This window comes from Tinamus guttatus, unplaced genomic scaffold (genome assembly GCF_059628265.1).
Source record: "Tinamus guttatus ecotype Peru unplaced genomic scaffold, ASM5962826v1 Tinamus_guttatus_pri_ptg000004l, whole genome shotgun sequence".
NCBI classification, from domain to species: domain Eukaryota; kingdom Metazoa; phylum Chordata; class Aves; order Tinamiformes; family Tinamidae; genus Tinamus; species Tinamus guttatus.
Genome location: NW_028288538.1, coordinates 8,262,882 through 8,277,825, shown reverse-complemented (window position 1 = coordinate 8,277,825; position 14,944 = coordinate 8,262,882). Strand labels below are relative to the sequence as shown.

The 14,944-nt window shown below is 40.8% G+C and overlaps 1 protein-coding gene across 1 annotated transcript in view; it reads right to left on the bottom strand.

The window, feature by feature from the left end:
* The window catches only part of ABHD17C (abhydrolase domain containing 17C, depalmitoylase), a 29,493-nt gene that overhangs the window by 1,953 nt on the left and 12,596 nt on the right, over nt 1-14,944 (bottom strand). Inside the window, exon 2 of the mRNA XM_088539794.1 lies at nt 2,742-2,921. Coding sequence (XP_088395920.1) covers nt 2,742-2,921 — 180 coding nt within the window. The remainder of the gene's footprint in view (nt 1-2,741; nt 2,922-14,944) is intronic.

Here is a 14,944-nt window from a genome sequence, read left to right as displayed (position 1 = left end):
CTGTATGCAGAAAAATATCCCAAGAATGTAAAAGAAACATCAGAATTATGTATGGATAATTTGTTTCATAGTTTTCATCACCAAATTCTTACCACAGCTGAAATATAAATATTTAATCATTAAAATGTTATGTAAACTGAAGTCTTAAACCCACAAAGCTTCTGCCTCTTACTTCCATGATATGCCAGCTCTGCAGTTACCTACAGATTTTTATGCATCATGTTGGTGGCTAGATTTTAAATTCTCATTTTTTTGTAGGAAACCAGGGAAGCCCTTTCACTACAGTACTCAGTTAAGGAAACTTTTTTTCCCCGCATCTATTCACAGAACATTAAGCTAGATAATATTTGTATTTTGCAGAAAATTGGAAAGCTTCCCACTGCCAGCTCAGCGACTCATAAGGCAGTATTTAAACTGCACATTAGACTTACTTAGTATTCTTAGCCACACCACTCTGCAGCTAGAAAAACCTTCAGAGACCACTTCTCATGGAGTCCCGACATAAATGCACATAATAGCACTGGCTGTAGGTGCACACAGAACTGTTTTGTCTCCTGCCATGAAGACAGGCAGCTGAGCTGTGCACATTCGTGGCCGTGCACACATGTTTATTTTCACTGCTTCCAGTGTAAGCGAAGTCAGCCTGACAGCAACCAACAGTCTAGTAGGTTAAGAGCAAAATACTCGAGCACTACAGTCCATCTGTTGTCAATGTCCTCCTCCTTTTATTTCTTTTAGGATTGTTATTTGATTTAGCTGATATCAACTCATCCCTGTGAGCTCTGCAAATACAGCTGTTTTTAAAGCTTTGTTTTTCCTCTAGCAGAAACATTTGCAAATATTAAAGTTTAAGGATGATGAACAAGTTTGTGAAGAGGAATTGCAACAATTTACACTTTAACTGATTTGCTAGAATACTGAACACCAGGACTGGTTATAGTTCCTGTGAGAACCATATACTTGATCCTCTGGCTCTTCAGGCACGCAGATTTATGGATTTGTTTTCCAACCCCCCACGCTACTAATTTTAATCTGTGGAGATGAAGATGAAATGAGCACGATAAACGCTATGAATCTCCCCTACATCACTCACTGCAAACGTGAGTCTTCTGAAGCAAAGCCAAGTTTCACAGAAGGCTTCAGCAAGTCTCATATGGTCCCTTCCCTGGACCACTTAGATTTTTTTAATCCCTCATCCTTCCCGCACAAGTCTGCATACCCCTGCTATGACTACATACTTGTCCTCTTAAATCACACTAATGCCTGCCACATATACTTACGCTGTATTTTTATATATGACAAGCCCTGTCCCAGAAAACATCATTTTATTCAACAATCCTCCTTCTGCTAAATATACTTGTAAAGCTCATCCCTGGCAAGCACTGAAGCCTTTCTTATTTAAATGAAAGCCTCAAACAATAATCCATTTTTAATAGCACTGGAAGCTTAACTGTATAAGGTGACCACAATCAAGTGTTTTAAAGTATTTTCTTAATCATCTGTAAGAAGATAGTAAAACTCAGCCCAAATGACAAAACTTGTAATGTAGAATTTAAACAAGTTTTAGAGAATCATTATGTAATTAATAACATGAACAGTGTCTGTGAAAATAAAAACCTAAGCAGACAGAGATATGATTTTTCTCATCAGCTTCACAGAAATGATTCTTTTCGATTTCCATATAGTAAAATCGAAGCTCTTTCAAGAAAGATAAAAAAGTCCAAACGCAGGTAAAAAAAGAACTTCTGAAAATTTTGAATGTATGCAGTACTTTGAATGTTGAATATTATAAACATGAAGAGCAGACATCTAGAAATGTATCCAAAACCATCAGTACATTTCATTGTCTAATTTTCAACTCTTTGGACTTCGCTTTCCTCTCATCTAAACTGGGTCAGATAAGAAGTTTTAGAAGACTCCAAGAACACCTGTTATTTCCAAGCATTTGGATTTTCTTTAATTTAGACCTCTTGCAATTTCTTTTCAAATGAGAGGCTGGGTTATGAAGGCAAATACTTTCTCTTCAAACAACCTGTATACAGCCTTCTGCATGCAAAATGTTACAGAGCTCCTTAAACAAGCATGGCATCTTTGGAAAGAGGGGCAGTAACAACAACAAAAAATACATCATTAAAAGGCATTCCCCCAGATCAGAGGAAATGCAGAACTGAGCAAAAAAGGAGAACCACTCCAGATTAACACTCCAGCTTCTGACCCTGGCTTATTCTCTCCCTTTAAAGTGGCTATAATCAATAGCTTTTTCTTTGCTGATCTGGTAAAACTGCAGCAATATACTAGGAAGCAATTTGAAAATAGCACATTCATTTCATGTTATCATATTATCTTCTAAATCGGAGTCAACTGAGATGTTACAGAGTGTACGACTACTAATTTATTAGTCATTAGCCTGAAGGACTTAGTAACGCATTAGCAGTTGTTATTATTTCAAAATTGATTACATAAAGAGTCTGATGTTAACAAGTCAAAAGACAAAAAAAAGGAGAAAAACAGTTATAAACATCAAGGTGTTTTATACTCACTGAGCTATCATGTCAGTTTGAGACTGTTATCAGCCTGTTTATCGTGTGAATCTCCTTTGATTTAGGAGGTGTGTATATCTGGAGTTCAAAATTCGGGTCACAGTTTAAGAAAAGCTCCCTAGAGAGTTATCCAGCTTGGTCCTTTCAAACCTGGAAGTGGCACTGAGTACACAAGAATCCCTCTGCAGCTTTTATACGTACCTCGGAAAAGCATCAAAACAATAGGTTTTCCTGGTGTCAGGAAAAGCTACCCGTAATCCGGACATCAGAGGAGAATGAAGGATTACTGCTGCACACTCGTACCGAGATGCCAGGTCCACTGTAGGGACGGTACCAATGCTCTGACCATACAGGATAATGTTCTCAGGACTTACACCATACCTGTAGAGAAAATAAACATCAGTTTAAAAAATATTTTACCTCATAAAAACAAAATAAGGGATAAAAGGAATCCCTTCCACCTACTGTACTTCTTTAAAGTTCACTCCAACCAAGCAGGAATTTACAAGTCTCAATTTTAAGACAGTGCCATAAACTGAATAATTGAAACATTATATAGGTTTAATAGAGCTTGTCCTCAAAGGAGAGGCATCAGTTTGTAGGTGAATCTCCACCACCTTCATGGCACCTCCTTTCTTTCATTGCACAGCGGAGCAAATTCTAAACCAGATTCACCCCTACTCAGAGTCACACCCAAGACTTTCATTTAGAAAACCTGAATCTCAATAACGTTTCCACCATTTAATGAAACGGCTACTGCTCTACCCTCCCCCTCCTTTCCACATTATCTGGAACAAAAAGACTAAACCGTCTGGTTAATGTATTTAAAGGTATTTTGCTTTTATAAGGATTTTGGAGAGCAGTTTTGTTCTTTGTTTTTGATCATGTTAAGTTTGCTCATTTTTCCTTTTCTGTTTAAAAGATCATGCTAAATGTATTTTACAATGGTAAAGACATATCATACCATAAAATTCAGGGATCACGGGGAGTTTTGGATAGCTCCCAAATATTGCTAAGCTACAAAAATATCCTCACTGTGTGCTGTTTCACAGCTGCAAATAAGCAGAATCTGAATTAGTATCATCATCAACTTAGAGTATGCAAAGTATCACAGAATCAGAGGATATAAAGGAGTTTAAAATAGTTTCCCACTTGGGAGGGGGAAAACAAGGGATAGGAAGAAGGAACGAGTGTAATAACAGCATTTGGCTACCACAACTTGAGAGCTACAAATCAAAGTTGTTACTCAGCTTATTATAGAGTATTTATCCAAAAGGCTTCAGTGCCAAGCCTTCAAGAAAGCCTGCTGATCTGCAGGTTGTATAAAGAATAATTCAGTGTGGGGGAAAAAACTATCTATAGCAGAAAATTATTTGTTAGAAAACATCTTTCTGCCAGTCTAGCATGGCTATGAACCTGCTGTCACTGCTCTGGTAATGAAAATCAGAACCTATAGCTCTGTCTGCTCCCGCTGCACACTTGGAAGGTTGTCAGCTCCTTTCCCAAGCTGACAGCAAGGTATCTGGCAGCCTTAGATAATACTCGACTTTCAAGCAGTCAAATGAAAAGGAACTTGCAAAAGGAAGAATAGAAGTTACAAGAGAAGGAGAGGATAGCACTAATCATCCAACTGCAGGCTGTCGAGGGGGCTTGGTTTTATGATGAAGTGAAAACACTCCGCACTGTGGCCTCCGAAGCTGGCATTGCCTTCATGTTTCTGCATTGCTGAGCATAAGGGAGCTTTTGGCCACTACTGAAATATGAATAAGCAACTGTATAAAAACATCTCCCTGGAGCAATATTTTATCCCCTTGGTAACCAAGCAGCAGCTCACGTTGGTGGTCCATTACCACAGCCAGGGCACGGTGTTTTTCAAGACATGCTGCAAAGCTCTTTTAGGAGATTTTTTTTCCTTTTACAGTTAGAATCAGTCCAACATAAAGCAGAACTGAGCTGATTCTGATGAACATGTTACCAGGATCTCAGAGCAAAGTCTTGCCCACACTGACTTCACTCCAGCTGTTGGCAGCGTGAGGGAGCACATATCTTTAAAGGCAACGCATGGAAACTATGCATCCAATTTTGCTGATGCCCCAGCTGTTGCAGTTCCCAAGAGAAAGAGAAATGCAGAAACAGCACAAAAATGAGGAATGGGATCAGAAACCCTTCTCTGCACAGCACTGAAGCAGGGGTACAGTGGCATTAGTGCTGGCAGGTTTTGCAGTACCTGAACGCCAACATCATGCTAAAGGCAAAGTCCCCTTCCTAAAGGGTTTACAACCTAAGTGCAATGTATGCAATGTGTAAGAATCCCTGGACAACACAAGAAAGCAGAGGGTAACAAAAGAATTCCTTTAACACATCCAGTCGCTTTAGCATTGCAGTTTTCTTCAACATTGATTTGCTTTGGATTAATTTATGATGTATTTCTGACAACAGCTTATACTGTAGGTGCAACATCTTGCTGCCATGGCAATAGGTCCTCCAGAAACATAAGTCAAGACAGTTTCAATTTCACGGTACACCAGTTAAAACATTTCTTAAAAAATGTAAATCTCTAGATTTAAGATTAGCATCACTGAAAATTCTAACTATTTGTATTTAACACTTTGGAAAGTCAACATGGCAGTTTTGCCAGTATCTCCCAACACGGTGTCTTACTGCACATTGTAGCCTGAGATGCAGTAAAATATCTTTTCTACTTCATACTACTGCTAACAGGCAAGTAAAAACATTTCTCAGATTGTTTGATTTAGGGATAGACTTCTCAAAATAGAACAGTTACTGAAACAAATTTATCTTTCTGTGCTCATTACCATTACATCACCCATTGGGATGGGACACAGCAAGCTCATCACAAACATCAGTAAAGACATTGACACATAAGATTTATTTACTGCAGGGCCAAAGGACATACGACAACTCCTAAGCAAGGTCCAGGCGCAACTGATGTGCACAAGGTGTTTTGAGGGGATAACAAAGTTCTAGCTCTGTAGTACAATTATTCTGTATAAATGCTGCTCAGCCTGGGACTCTGGAAGAGCTGTTGGTTTAAGTGAAGTGCAAAATGACCCAGGAGTTATTTTTAAGATAGTATCTTTTTAAAGTAAAGTCTGAGCCCCTTCCCCTCTCTCCGTAAACTCCTTTCGAGTATTAAAAGATTCTTCTGAACTGTCCACCATCATATGGAAAGTGCAAGAAGAGAGGAGACGAAGAGTAGCCATGCACGAGAAGAAAGCCATGAAAGAGAACGTGAAGCCGCCCAGAAGAAAAGGAAAAAGTGAAGATCGTGTCATAAAGGCGAGAGAGACTTTTCAGAGGAATTCTGTTACAGTTTGCTCTCCTATTAAGGAAGAAAGTTCTTCCATGAGCTAAACAGTAGAGCTAAAAATATCCTTTTTGAAGCATCTTGAAACAAGTGAGCTTTGCTCTCTGTGAACACAGCGCTCCCGGGAGGGACGCGAGGACCCAAGTTGAGTCTATCCAGACCAGCTTCAAAACAAGCAGGTGTCATTCAGAAACCAGCCTTCAAGAAAAGCAAAATAGGAAGCACTTCAAGTAGCTATCGGGAGCATATGCAAAAAGGTGATTTGAAGGGAGCCCATTTTTTTTGACCAGAAGTCAACTATTGAAAAACTGAAAAACAAACAAACAAGAGAAAAACACTACTACAATAAAAACCATCCGGAAAGCATTTCTCTTCTCCCTACCCACAAATACATGCCAGGTGGCGAAGCTGTCCAACCTTGTCCACTCTCGATAAGCCCTGAGTAGCTTATGTGGATTGTGGACTTCATCCCCCGCGGACAAGCCAGCTGCCTTCGCAAGCAGGACAGCTCTACGCGTGCAGGACGAGCCCCTGCGCGCCAGCTCTAGCTAAGACGTTACCACCTCGACATAACCATCGGGGGAAACATGCATTTTAGAGCAACTCTGGCCTCCTTACACTACCACAAACTGTACTCTGAAAGTCACTGAAGGCAGCTGTGTCACTTCCAAGACTTTGGCACTCGCTCCTGTGCAGAGGAATGGGAGATCTCGGTCACAGCAGGAGAACAGGAGGGGGAAGGCTGGGATCATCCAGGAGGTCTGGGCACAGTTAGGAAGGCAGACGGTCATTTCCAGTTCAGTCCCATCAGCTGCGTGGTCATGCGAAGGGCCACATCTCTCCCCATGCCTCAGTGTCCTCATACCGCCAGAATTACAGTATCTGTCATGTTTGCAAAGTGCCTGAGATTTCTGCATGTCTGATATGCAAGAACCATGAATGGCCATAAAACACATGAGCATAAGATGCTGAATACTTATTTTTCTTTCAGGAGTTCACTTCTGGGCGATGCGGAGGGGAGGTTTACACTGCTATTTTTACTCTTTCTCCATTGAAAGTGTCAGTGGCCAGAGCTGCTCAGGGATGACAGACATGTCTTACATCCAAAGCCCTGCAATGGTCACAGCCAGAGTATTAGCATCTGTGCCAGTCCTCAAAGGTGCTAAGTCCATATTAATGAGTGCTGCTTTCAGGCAGACTGAATCACTGCAGTTAACCACCCCAGACATTTTTGGTGCTGAAGTTTCATGGGTTTTATTGTCCTAACATTCCCTCATCACCTGGAAAGCAGAGCATGGACAGAAGAACATGGGTACAGCAGTTAACAGCACAACAGTGGCTTCAAGCTATTAAATCAGTCCCAGTAGTCCTATCTAGACAGAGAAGTCCTGAAGCATCTGGACTGCAAAAAACCCATATCACAGTGCTGCAGAGACCTAGTGTTTTGCTTCTGCTAAACCTGTAGGCAGCTCTAAGTGACCAGCTTCTTCCTCATAACAACATTAAGTCAACCAAGCAAAACCCATAATATGGGCCGTGTCTTGAACAAAAATTCCACAGCTTAATCTCATGTTCAAAAAACAATAAGAGAAGTTTGGTCAATAAATATGACTGAAAATTATTTACACAATAAAAGCAAAGCACCAAATTTTATGTCATGCTTCAGCAGGCACCACTTTCAGCAACTAGGCCAAAATACCACAGAAATCACATGGTACATTTTCAGCATAAATGCCAACAATGACAGAAAGGCCTTGGATTAAGGATTTTTGTGTTAACCATAACATTAACTGTCAAATGGGAAAATAATTCTTATTTCAAGAATCACAGGAAACCTTGGCATACAAGATCCCTTTACTAGTTTCTCACCTAATTTCCTTGAATTCACACAAATGCAGGTCTAAAAAGTCTGTGCTTTACTGAACAGAATAAAGGTTGATACTCTAAATTATAAGATGTTTCTCCTCTTCCTCCTTCCCATTCAGCTCTCAGAATAAGTGCTATGGAACTGAAGTTCAGGCATAGTGGTCTCTGAATTCACATTTTCACTGCAGTAAGAGTCAAAAGAAGCCTGCCTAGTATACTGGCTTATGAAACTGCAAGAAAAAGAAAAAGACTTTTTTTTTTTTTTTTTTTTTTGCATATATCTGAACACACTGTCACAGGAGCATAAAAATATTTCTGCAAATGTGTTCACACTCAAAACAATTTAAATGACTGCCAGAAACACTGCATCTAGGAATCCTACAGTTTGATGGTACTATTTCTAGTGATTTACTGCCTCCCATATAGTCTGGAGAAAATATGAGCATCATTTGGTTAAGCTATTGAGATAACACTAGTACTAATATGGCTCATTCTGCAACTTCATTATCAGCTATTCCATGACACCTGAAAACACCCCGTTAATGGCAATTTTGCAAGTTCCCTATTTGCAAATACCACAGTAATAAAGGTCTGCTGGACTATGTGACTATAGCAGTAATCTACAGATGTACCACATCTTTTATCCTAAATAAATGGATCAAACAGAAGTAACTTGGCCTCCTCTAGCCTCTTCTGTAGGAAGATAATTTTCACCATTTCCACAGCCAAAATTACTTACTTATCTCCAAAGCATGAATCACTGCTGCTTGGTTTCTTCCTTGTGATAATCAGCTATATATATATTATCGAATATTGAGAGCAGGGCTCAAAGTTCAACCACCTCCTTTTCTAGGATAATAAATATCACTATTTAGTGAGTTCAATCAACCACGGCAAAAAAGAGATGATCTACAAACTGCTGAGTAGTAAAGGCACTGACTGTTTGTCCTAAACAACTAGAGTAGATTAAAAACATATAAAAATATAAAAGCTCTTTCATGGCATTTTTCTGGTAAAAACTTTGATGAAATTACATTTTAATTGAATTAAATTGCTGAATTGTTCCCTACCACATCTAATTGGAAAGAAGCCTAAAACTGTGAAACTAGGGCATTAGTTGTCACAATTGCTAATTGCTAACCAGATATATTTCTAAGAGCACAGCCTCAGTCATGCAAGTCTTAGAGCAGCCATAATATCAGTAATCACAACCTCCCACAACACTCGAATACTGCTTCTTTTCAAGAGCTGTAACTGCCATGGGCATTTGTGCATTCACAGAGCGAACTGAAAGAGCTAAGAAACCTCCTCTTTTTGTGATTATTTTTTCATCCGTGTGACGCACCAGGTGTAACTGACTACCTAGCCCTGAGGGCATGATGCGTAGTAGCCTCAACAAACAAATACCTTTTCTTAGACCAAAAGAGCAGGGGGTGTTGGGAGAGACAGGCAGGTTTTTGGGTACGCAAGTCACTCTACAGGTGGGTACCCTTCTTCTCCTCCTGCTTAGATCTTACGAACAGTCATTTCTAGTGACCAATCTTCACATCCTCAGACCAACACGGCTATAACACCACTAGCAGAAAATCAGCTTGGATAGTACCACTGCTCAGCCACAACTGAATCCAATGCCTTGCCCATCCCTGAGCTAGCACGGAACTGGTTTGGTTGATCACAAGTTCAAGAGGGATTTGTCATACTGCAAACATAGTATTGAAATGCGTCAGGTGTTGAGACAGAGATTAGTCCTTTCCTTGTTGGAAGGGCAAGGAGATGCTCGTTCCCAAACTACTGCCTCTCAGGCAGTCTACTCTCCTCTCGGGCATCACGTTTGAGGAGAGAGGCAGAGAAGAAGCACTACTGGACTGGCCAGCAGGAACACGGGACTGCCATCACCTCATGTTCTCACCAGCTTCAAATGAAGAGGTGAGAATCACAGGCCAGGACAGTCGCTACTGGCAACTGGTCCTGCCTTGGCAATATCAGATGACATGTGAGGTCTTCAGCTCTGTCTTCTGCAGCTGTGTGTTAAATTACTTCATGTTCCTTATCCTTAAGCATAGACTGGTGAAGATGTTATGCTTCCAGGTGTTACATGCTTTCCTTAACTGCAGTAAATCTTCTGCTCAGGACTCTTGAGCAAATAATAAGTACTCGCAAAAGGTAAACCCATTCCCTTGATTTTCTTCCAGCTTCAACAGTATCTCCAGACACAACTGAATGCCCAGTTTTATTGGAAGATTTCAAACCACTCCACAGCAGCGCTCCCACATGCTGGTCTTCCACAGAGTCTGAGCAAGGTTACACTGTCCTAGTGCCTGGCCGCCCATGGTGGTAGCACGGCCGGTCTGCAGACTTTCCTCTGCTCTTCAAAATTTGGGCTCTATCAACATCACCACTTACTGCTAATGATCTCCGAGCAGAGATCATTCAAGTGCACTCAGACTGCATTCAGAATTTTCAAAGCATTTTTCTGAAATAGTGGAAAGATACAGGAAACATAAAAGCATAAAATATATTTGACGGCATGGGAGAGATGGCTTTTGCAGTTTAGCATTCTGGCAGAAATCCCTTCCAAGCTAGCTGAGCAGTGGCAAAAATGTGATACGTAAAGCAGAATGGGCCAAAAATAGGCAGCCTCTCCTTGCAAAATTTTTGCTTTAAGAGCTACCTAGTAAGAAATCATTTGTTTTCTCTTGCATTGAGAATTTAGTAGTGTTTATAACCTAATTTCTTACTCTAATGACCTAGAATACTACCTTTTGTTGTTTTGTTCACAGAAAACTGTTCTTTAGTGTAGCTCATATAAAGTAGCTGTTACAAAAATACAGATTTAGAACAGTTGCTCCTGTAGGACTGAGACCTCTATATCCCCCCAACAGCACCATCGCTTAAGATATGAGGAAATAACAAATATATTAAACATGCATTGAAATTTAAGCATGAACTTGTCCCATGGGCACACTGATATCAAAAAAAAAAAAAAAAAAAAAAAAAACACACACACAACTACTGAAGTACGGTTCCTCTATGAACTTTCATATTGAGAGAAGGTCCAGAAGCAAAATTGGACTTTCTTCACACAAACACCAATTAGCAACGCTATGGCTAAGGTCTCCAAACTTTATCTTTCCACTGTTTACAGTGATGTAATTAATGACAACACATGAATATTCAGTGTGCATTCATGTAGCGAGAGGAAGGGAGCAGTTTCCCAAATGAATCCCCTAGTGTTTTTCTTCAGTTTACCTGCTGATAGAGATCTTAACTGATCAAGAGAGCATGTCAGAAACAACATGGGAAGTCATGAACAAATTATTCTATTCCAAAGGCACAAAATGCTGCCTTCTGCTTGCAGTAACACTGTGCTTTACCTCTAACTTTCACAAAATATTGTATGTGTAGTCCTTGCAGGACTTAATTGCTCAGTTCTCTGACTTTATGCATATTTTCTGCTAAAAAGGCTTACATTTCTATAACGCATAAATTACTTGCAACTGAACAGCCCTGCTGAAAATGCTCCAACATACAGGTGCACCAGAGAACAGCAAGCACACGACAAACACGGAGAGCTGTTACATGGGGCACTTGCACCATCTTCAGTAAACTTCTGTTTTAAGAGAAGAACTTCAGATAAAGGTAACACCTCTTATCACAGCAGGTTACATAGATAAAAAAATCAAATCTAGCAAAAAAGATCATTTCAAACTAAAAGCAAAAAAAGATAATTCCAAACTAAACAAAAAGACAGAGTCAATTTACATAATATGAAAAGTTAACCTACTAAACCACGAGAAGAACACAACGGTATCCCTAGATGAAGGCTCTAAGCCTGATGTGTGTTATACTGACATCAGTTTTCACATTTTTAAAGCGTTTTTAAAATCACATTTGAACAAGCGCAGCTTTCTGACCTTGGTATCCTGCAATTAAAGACCAACTTCAAAACACCCCAAAATCACCAACCTCTCACGAGCACTACAAGAAAGGGAGAGAGATTCAACATAGCAACACAGACATAATTGCAAATTCAAAAGCAAAAAGATTTCCTCTTAAAGAATGACAATGTCAGGTTTGAAGATACCCACATGCTCTGTTCTCCTTGCACTTGCTTTGCTTCCAAAGCACTTTCTCAGAGCAGCCTTGCTTTATACTAGTCAGTCCCAAGGCACAGCGGGTAGATGACATGCTAAAACAAATCTCTCACTCCAGATACTTTAAAAATAGAGCACTGGAGTTAGTCTAACGAAGTATCTTGCATTTAATTAAGATGTGCTTTAGCACAGAACCATGCAAGACAGAAGCTGAGCTTTATTTATCAAAGCCAGGAAACCTGACTGGACACTAAGAACTACTTGTATCGACCACAGCATCAATAATTCACAAGAACTCAGCCAGCTACATTCCATTATATACTCTTTACTGTAACTGGTATACGAAAATCCATATGGCCAGTCTCTGCACTACATTTACCTAACAGGGACAGAGGAAATTCTGTTACTCGCCCAGTGAAGCCGAGGCCATCGCATCTCCGTGCACAAGATTCATTATCTTCACCCCCAGCTCTCATGCCCACCTCAATCTGCTGGGGGATTTTGATTTAAGCTGCATACATCACACTGCACGTTTCCCAGTACAGCAGAGGTGACACAAATGGCCATAATCCTCCCAGCACTCAAAAATGTAACATTTAAGAATATGGCAATTCTTACAGCCTTGCAAACGCCTGCATTTTGTTTTGAATATTCTACACTCAAAAGCAGAAAATAGGATAAGACCTAAAACTGTGCTCCTATACAGGCTTTTAGGAAGAACAAGAAAGATTTGGTGATCTCCATGTACCTAAAGGGTGCTTTTATATATAGATTTTAGGTAATAGAAATGTGTGTCATTTCACCCAGATTAACTGTTGTTGAAAAGTCTCTTCCAATTCTCAGGCATTTAAAAAAAATGAGCGCAAATACGAAGCGTGGTTACCCGGTCCCTCCGATCCCGTGCCTTCCGAGCCGTTCCTTGAGGCTCGGCAGCGCTGCAGGGTGAGCCGAGGCCGCCTGGCTCGGCTCCCAGCCCGGCGGCCGCTCGGCACTTATCCCGCTCAGCGGCCTTGGAGCGGGACCTGGCGGCTTCGTGGGCCCCAAGGCAGCAAACTCCCTGCTCTCAAAGTCCTTCTGTTTGGAAGCGGCATTTTTATTCAAGTCCTAGGGCCCTGTATCATGAGCAGAGGCTCCTTGTCTGGAAGGCAGCGCGGTGGTTCCTGCTCGACCCGTCTCCAAGGTGTCTCCCTTTCTCCGGCAAAGGAAGGCCTCACAACGCAGGGAAGAGCTGCTGAAGGCTGCAGTCCACATCAGGCAAGACGAAAATGGCACTACCCCATTTTCTTTAAATAGAATGGGCTGCAGTTTCTGGAATTACAGTTATCAGTGCACGGGCACATCCAGCAACCACCCTGCCCCTGTGCCTCGATTCACCCTACAGCTTGTTTTTGACACCAGCTTTGGCCGAGCGGCCTTCAGGAGACAAACCTACTCACGGAAACGAACCTAACCGTAACCCTTAATCCCAGCGCCAAACCTCACCTAAAACATCACGCCTCTAGGCTGGCACCGCTGACGAGCTGCACACGCTGCAGCTTAACGAGAAAGGCACTGCCAGCATACAACGATCATACGACAGAAGTACACCTAAGTGCTTCTGGAGGCAGTTGTCTTGGTTCTCTTAAATATAAAAGTGTTTTTTGGAAGAGAATTGTTAAACTGAAGAGTGCTAGGAATCGCCCAGTTGGAAAGCGCTGTCCAACCTGCATGACAGAGGAATTAAATGGTTTGCGAAGCTGGGATTAATCCTTTGAAGACAAATATTCTGAGTAGCTGGTTACATGTCTTCACCCGGCTTCTGGGAGGCTTGAGAGGAAAAAGTAATCAGCTTTGACTTTTATAAGATTCAGAAACTTCCATTCATATAGGGCTGTGTCCCGAAACTGCTCAGTCCCACCACTGAAATAAAAGGAAAGTACTTTTTACTGTTGCTTTAATTTTTGCCTTTCTTTTACATTTTCTTCCACCTATTTACTGCCTTTTTATTTAGGCTTCTGTCTCCAACTAAAAAGTTGTTTCATCTGTAGGTTTTTCCAAGATCCTTATTTTTCAGGTGATGAGAACAGATTTTTTTTGTATGGTTCATATTTAATAGCTTGCAAGTTATATCAGTGACTGGTCATATATCACTGGTATATCACTGGTACAGCATTTTCCTCAAATCGTTTATTCCGAACTATATCCAGAAGACAAGCTGGTAAAACAAATTCACTTTTGTGCCCACAATGGAAAGAAACAGTTGAACGGACTCAACAACAAAGCAAGTACTCGTATTTCAAAATCCTATCTCAGGGGACAAAGTTAAAGCCATTTTCACACTATTCCTCCAAGATCCCTGGAAACCTGCATGCAGCCTCTTACACAGAACACCAAAGCCAAGAGGACAACGTGTGAGCTGGAACGGAAAATACTCAAGAATGAGCAGACAAACTGGCTACATCATTTCTTCTCATTCAAAAGCATGAGAAGAGCTCAGGTCGTGATTTGCAAATCTCCCACAGAAAGAGGCAGAGAGGCCAAGGAGAGGACAGAAAGGAATTGTGGAGGAAGAAAAAGGCAGAGGGGGCCTGCTACAAAAATCATGAGGATGTTGGAGCTGGCCTAAAGAGGACTGGCTACTGATATATGTAACTGATATATGTATCCATTATATGAATATTTTATCAGCCATCATTGTATCAAGATGACTCAGCTGGCAAAGGATTTCTCCCTTCTCTATACACTTACATTAATATGCTCATTCACCATAAAAGTGCAAACAAAGTTAAGACTGAATTTCTCTCAAAGTTATGCATTATCTGACATACGTATTTAAGGACTCTATGCAAAAGCTTGGTGTAGAGGAGCTCATGCATCCTGTTTGGACAACCCTCTTGAACTCTTCAGAAATATTTCATGTTTCTTTGAGCTATTCTGTAACCATCTTCATAGGTTTAAACAAGGCAGACACTATTTTCTTTGGATTTAAAATGAAAACAACCTGCACTTCCACTGCACCTGCACTGTCTTGTGAAGCAGAAATGGGAAGGCATTCTGCTTGGGTAAGCAACACTGCAGCCTCTATCTTCCCCACACCCAAATAACCAGAGGAAACTCATCTCAATTTCCCAAGCGCT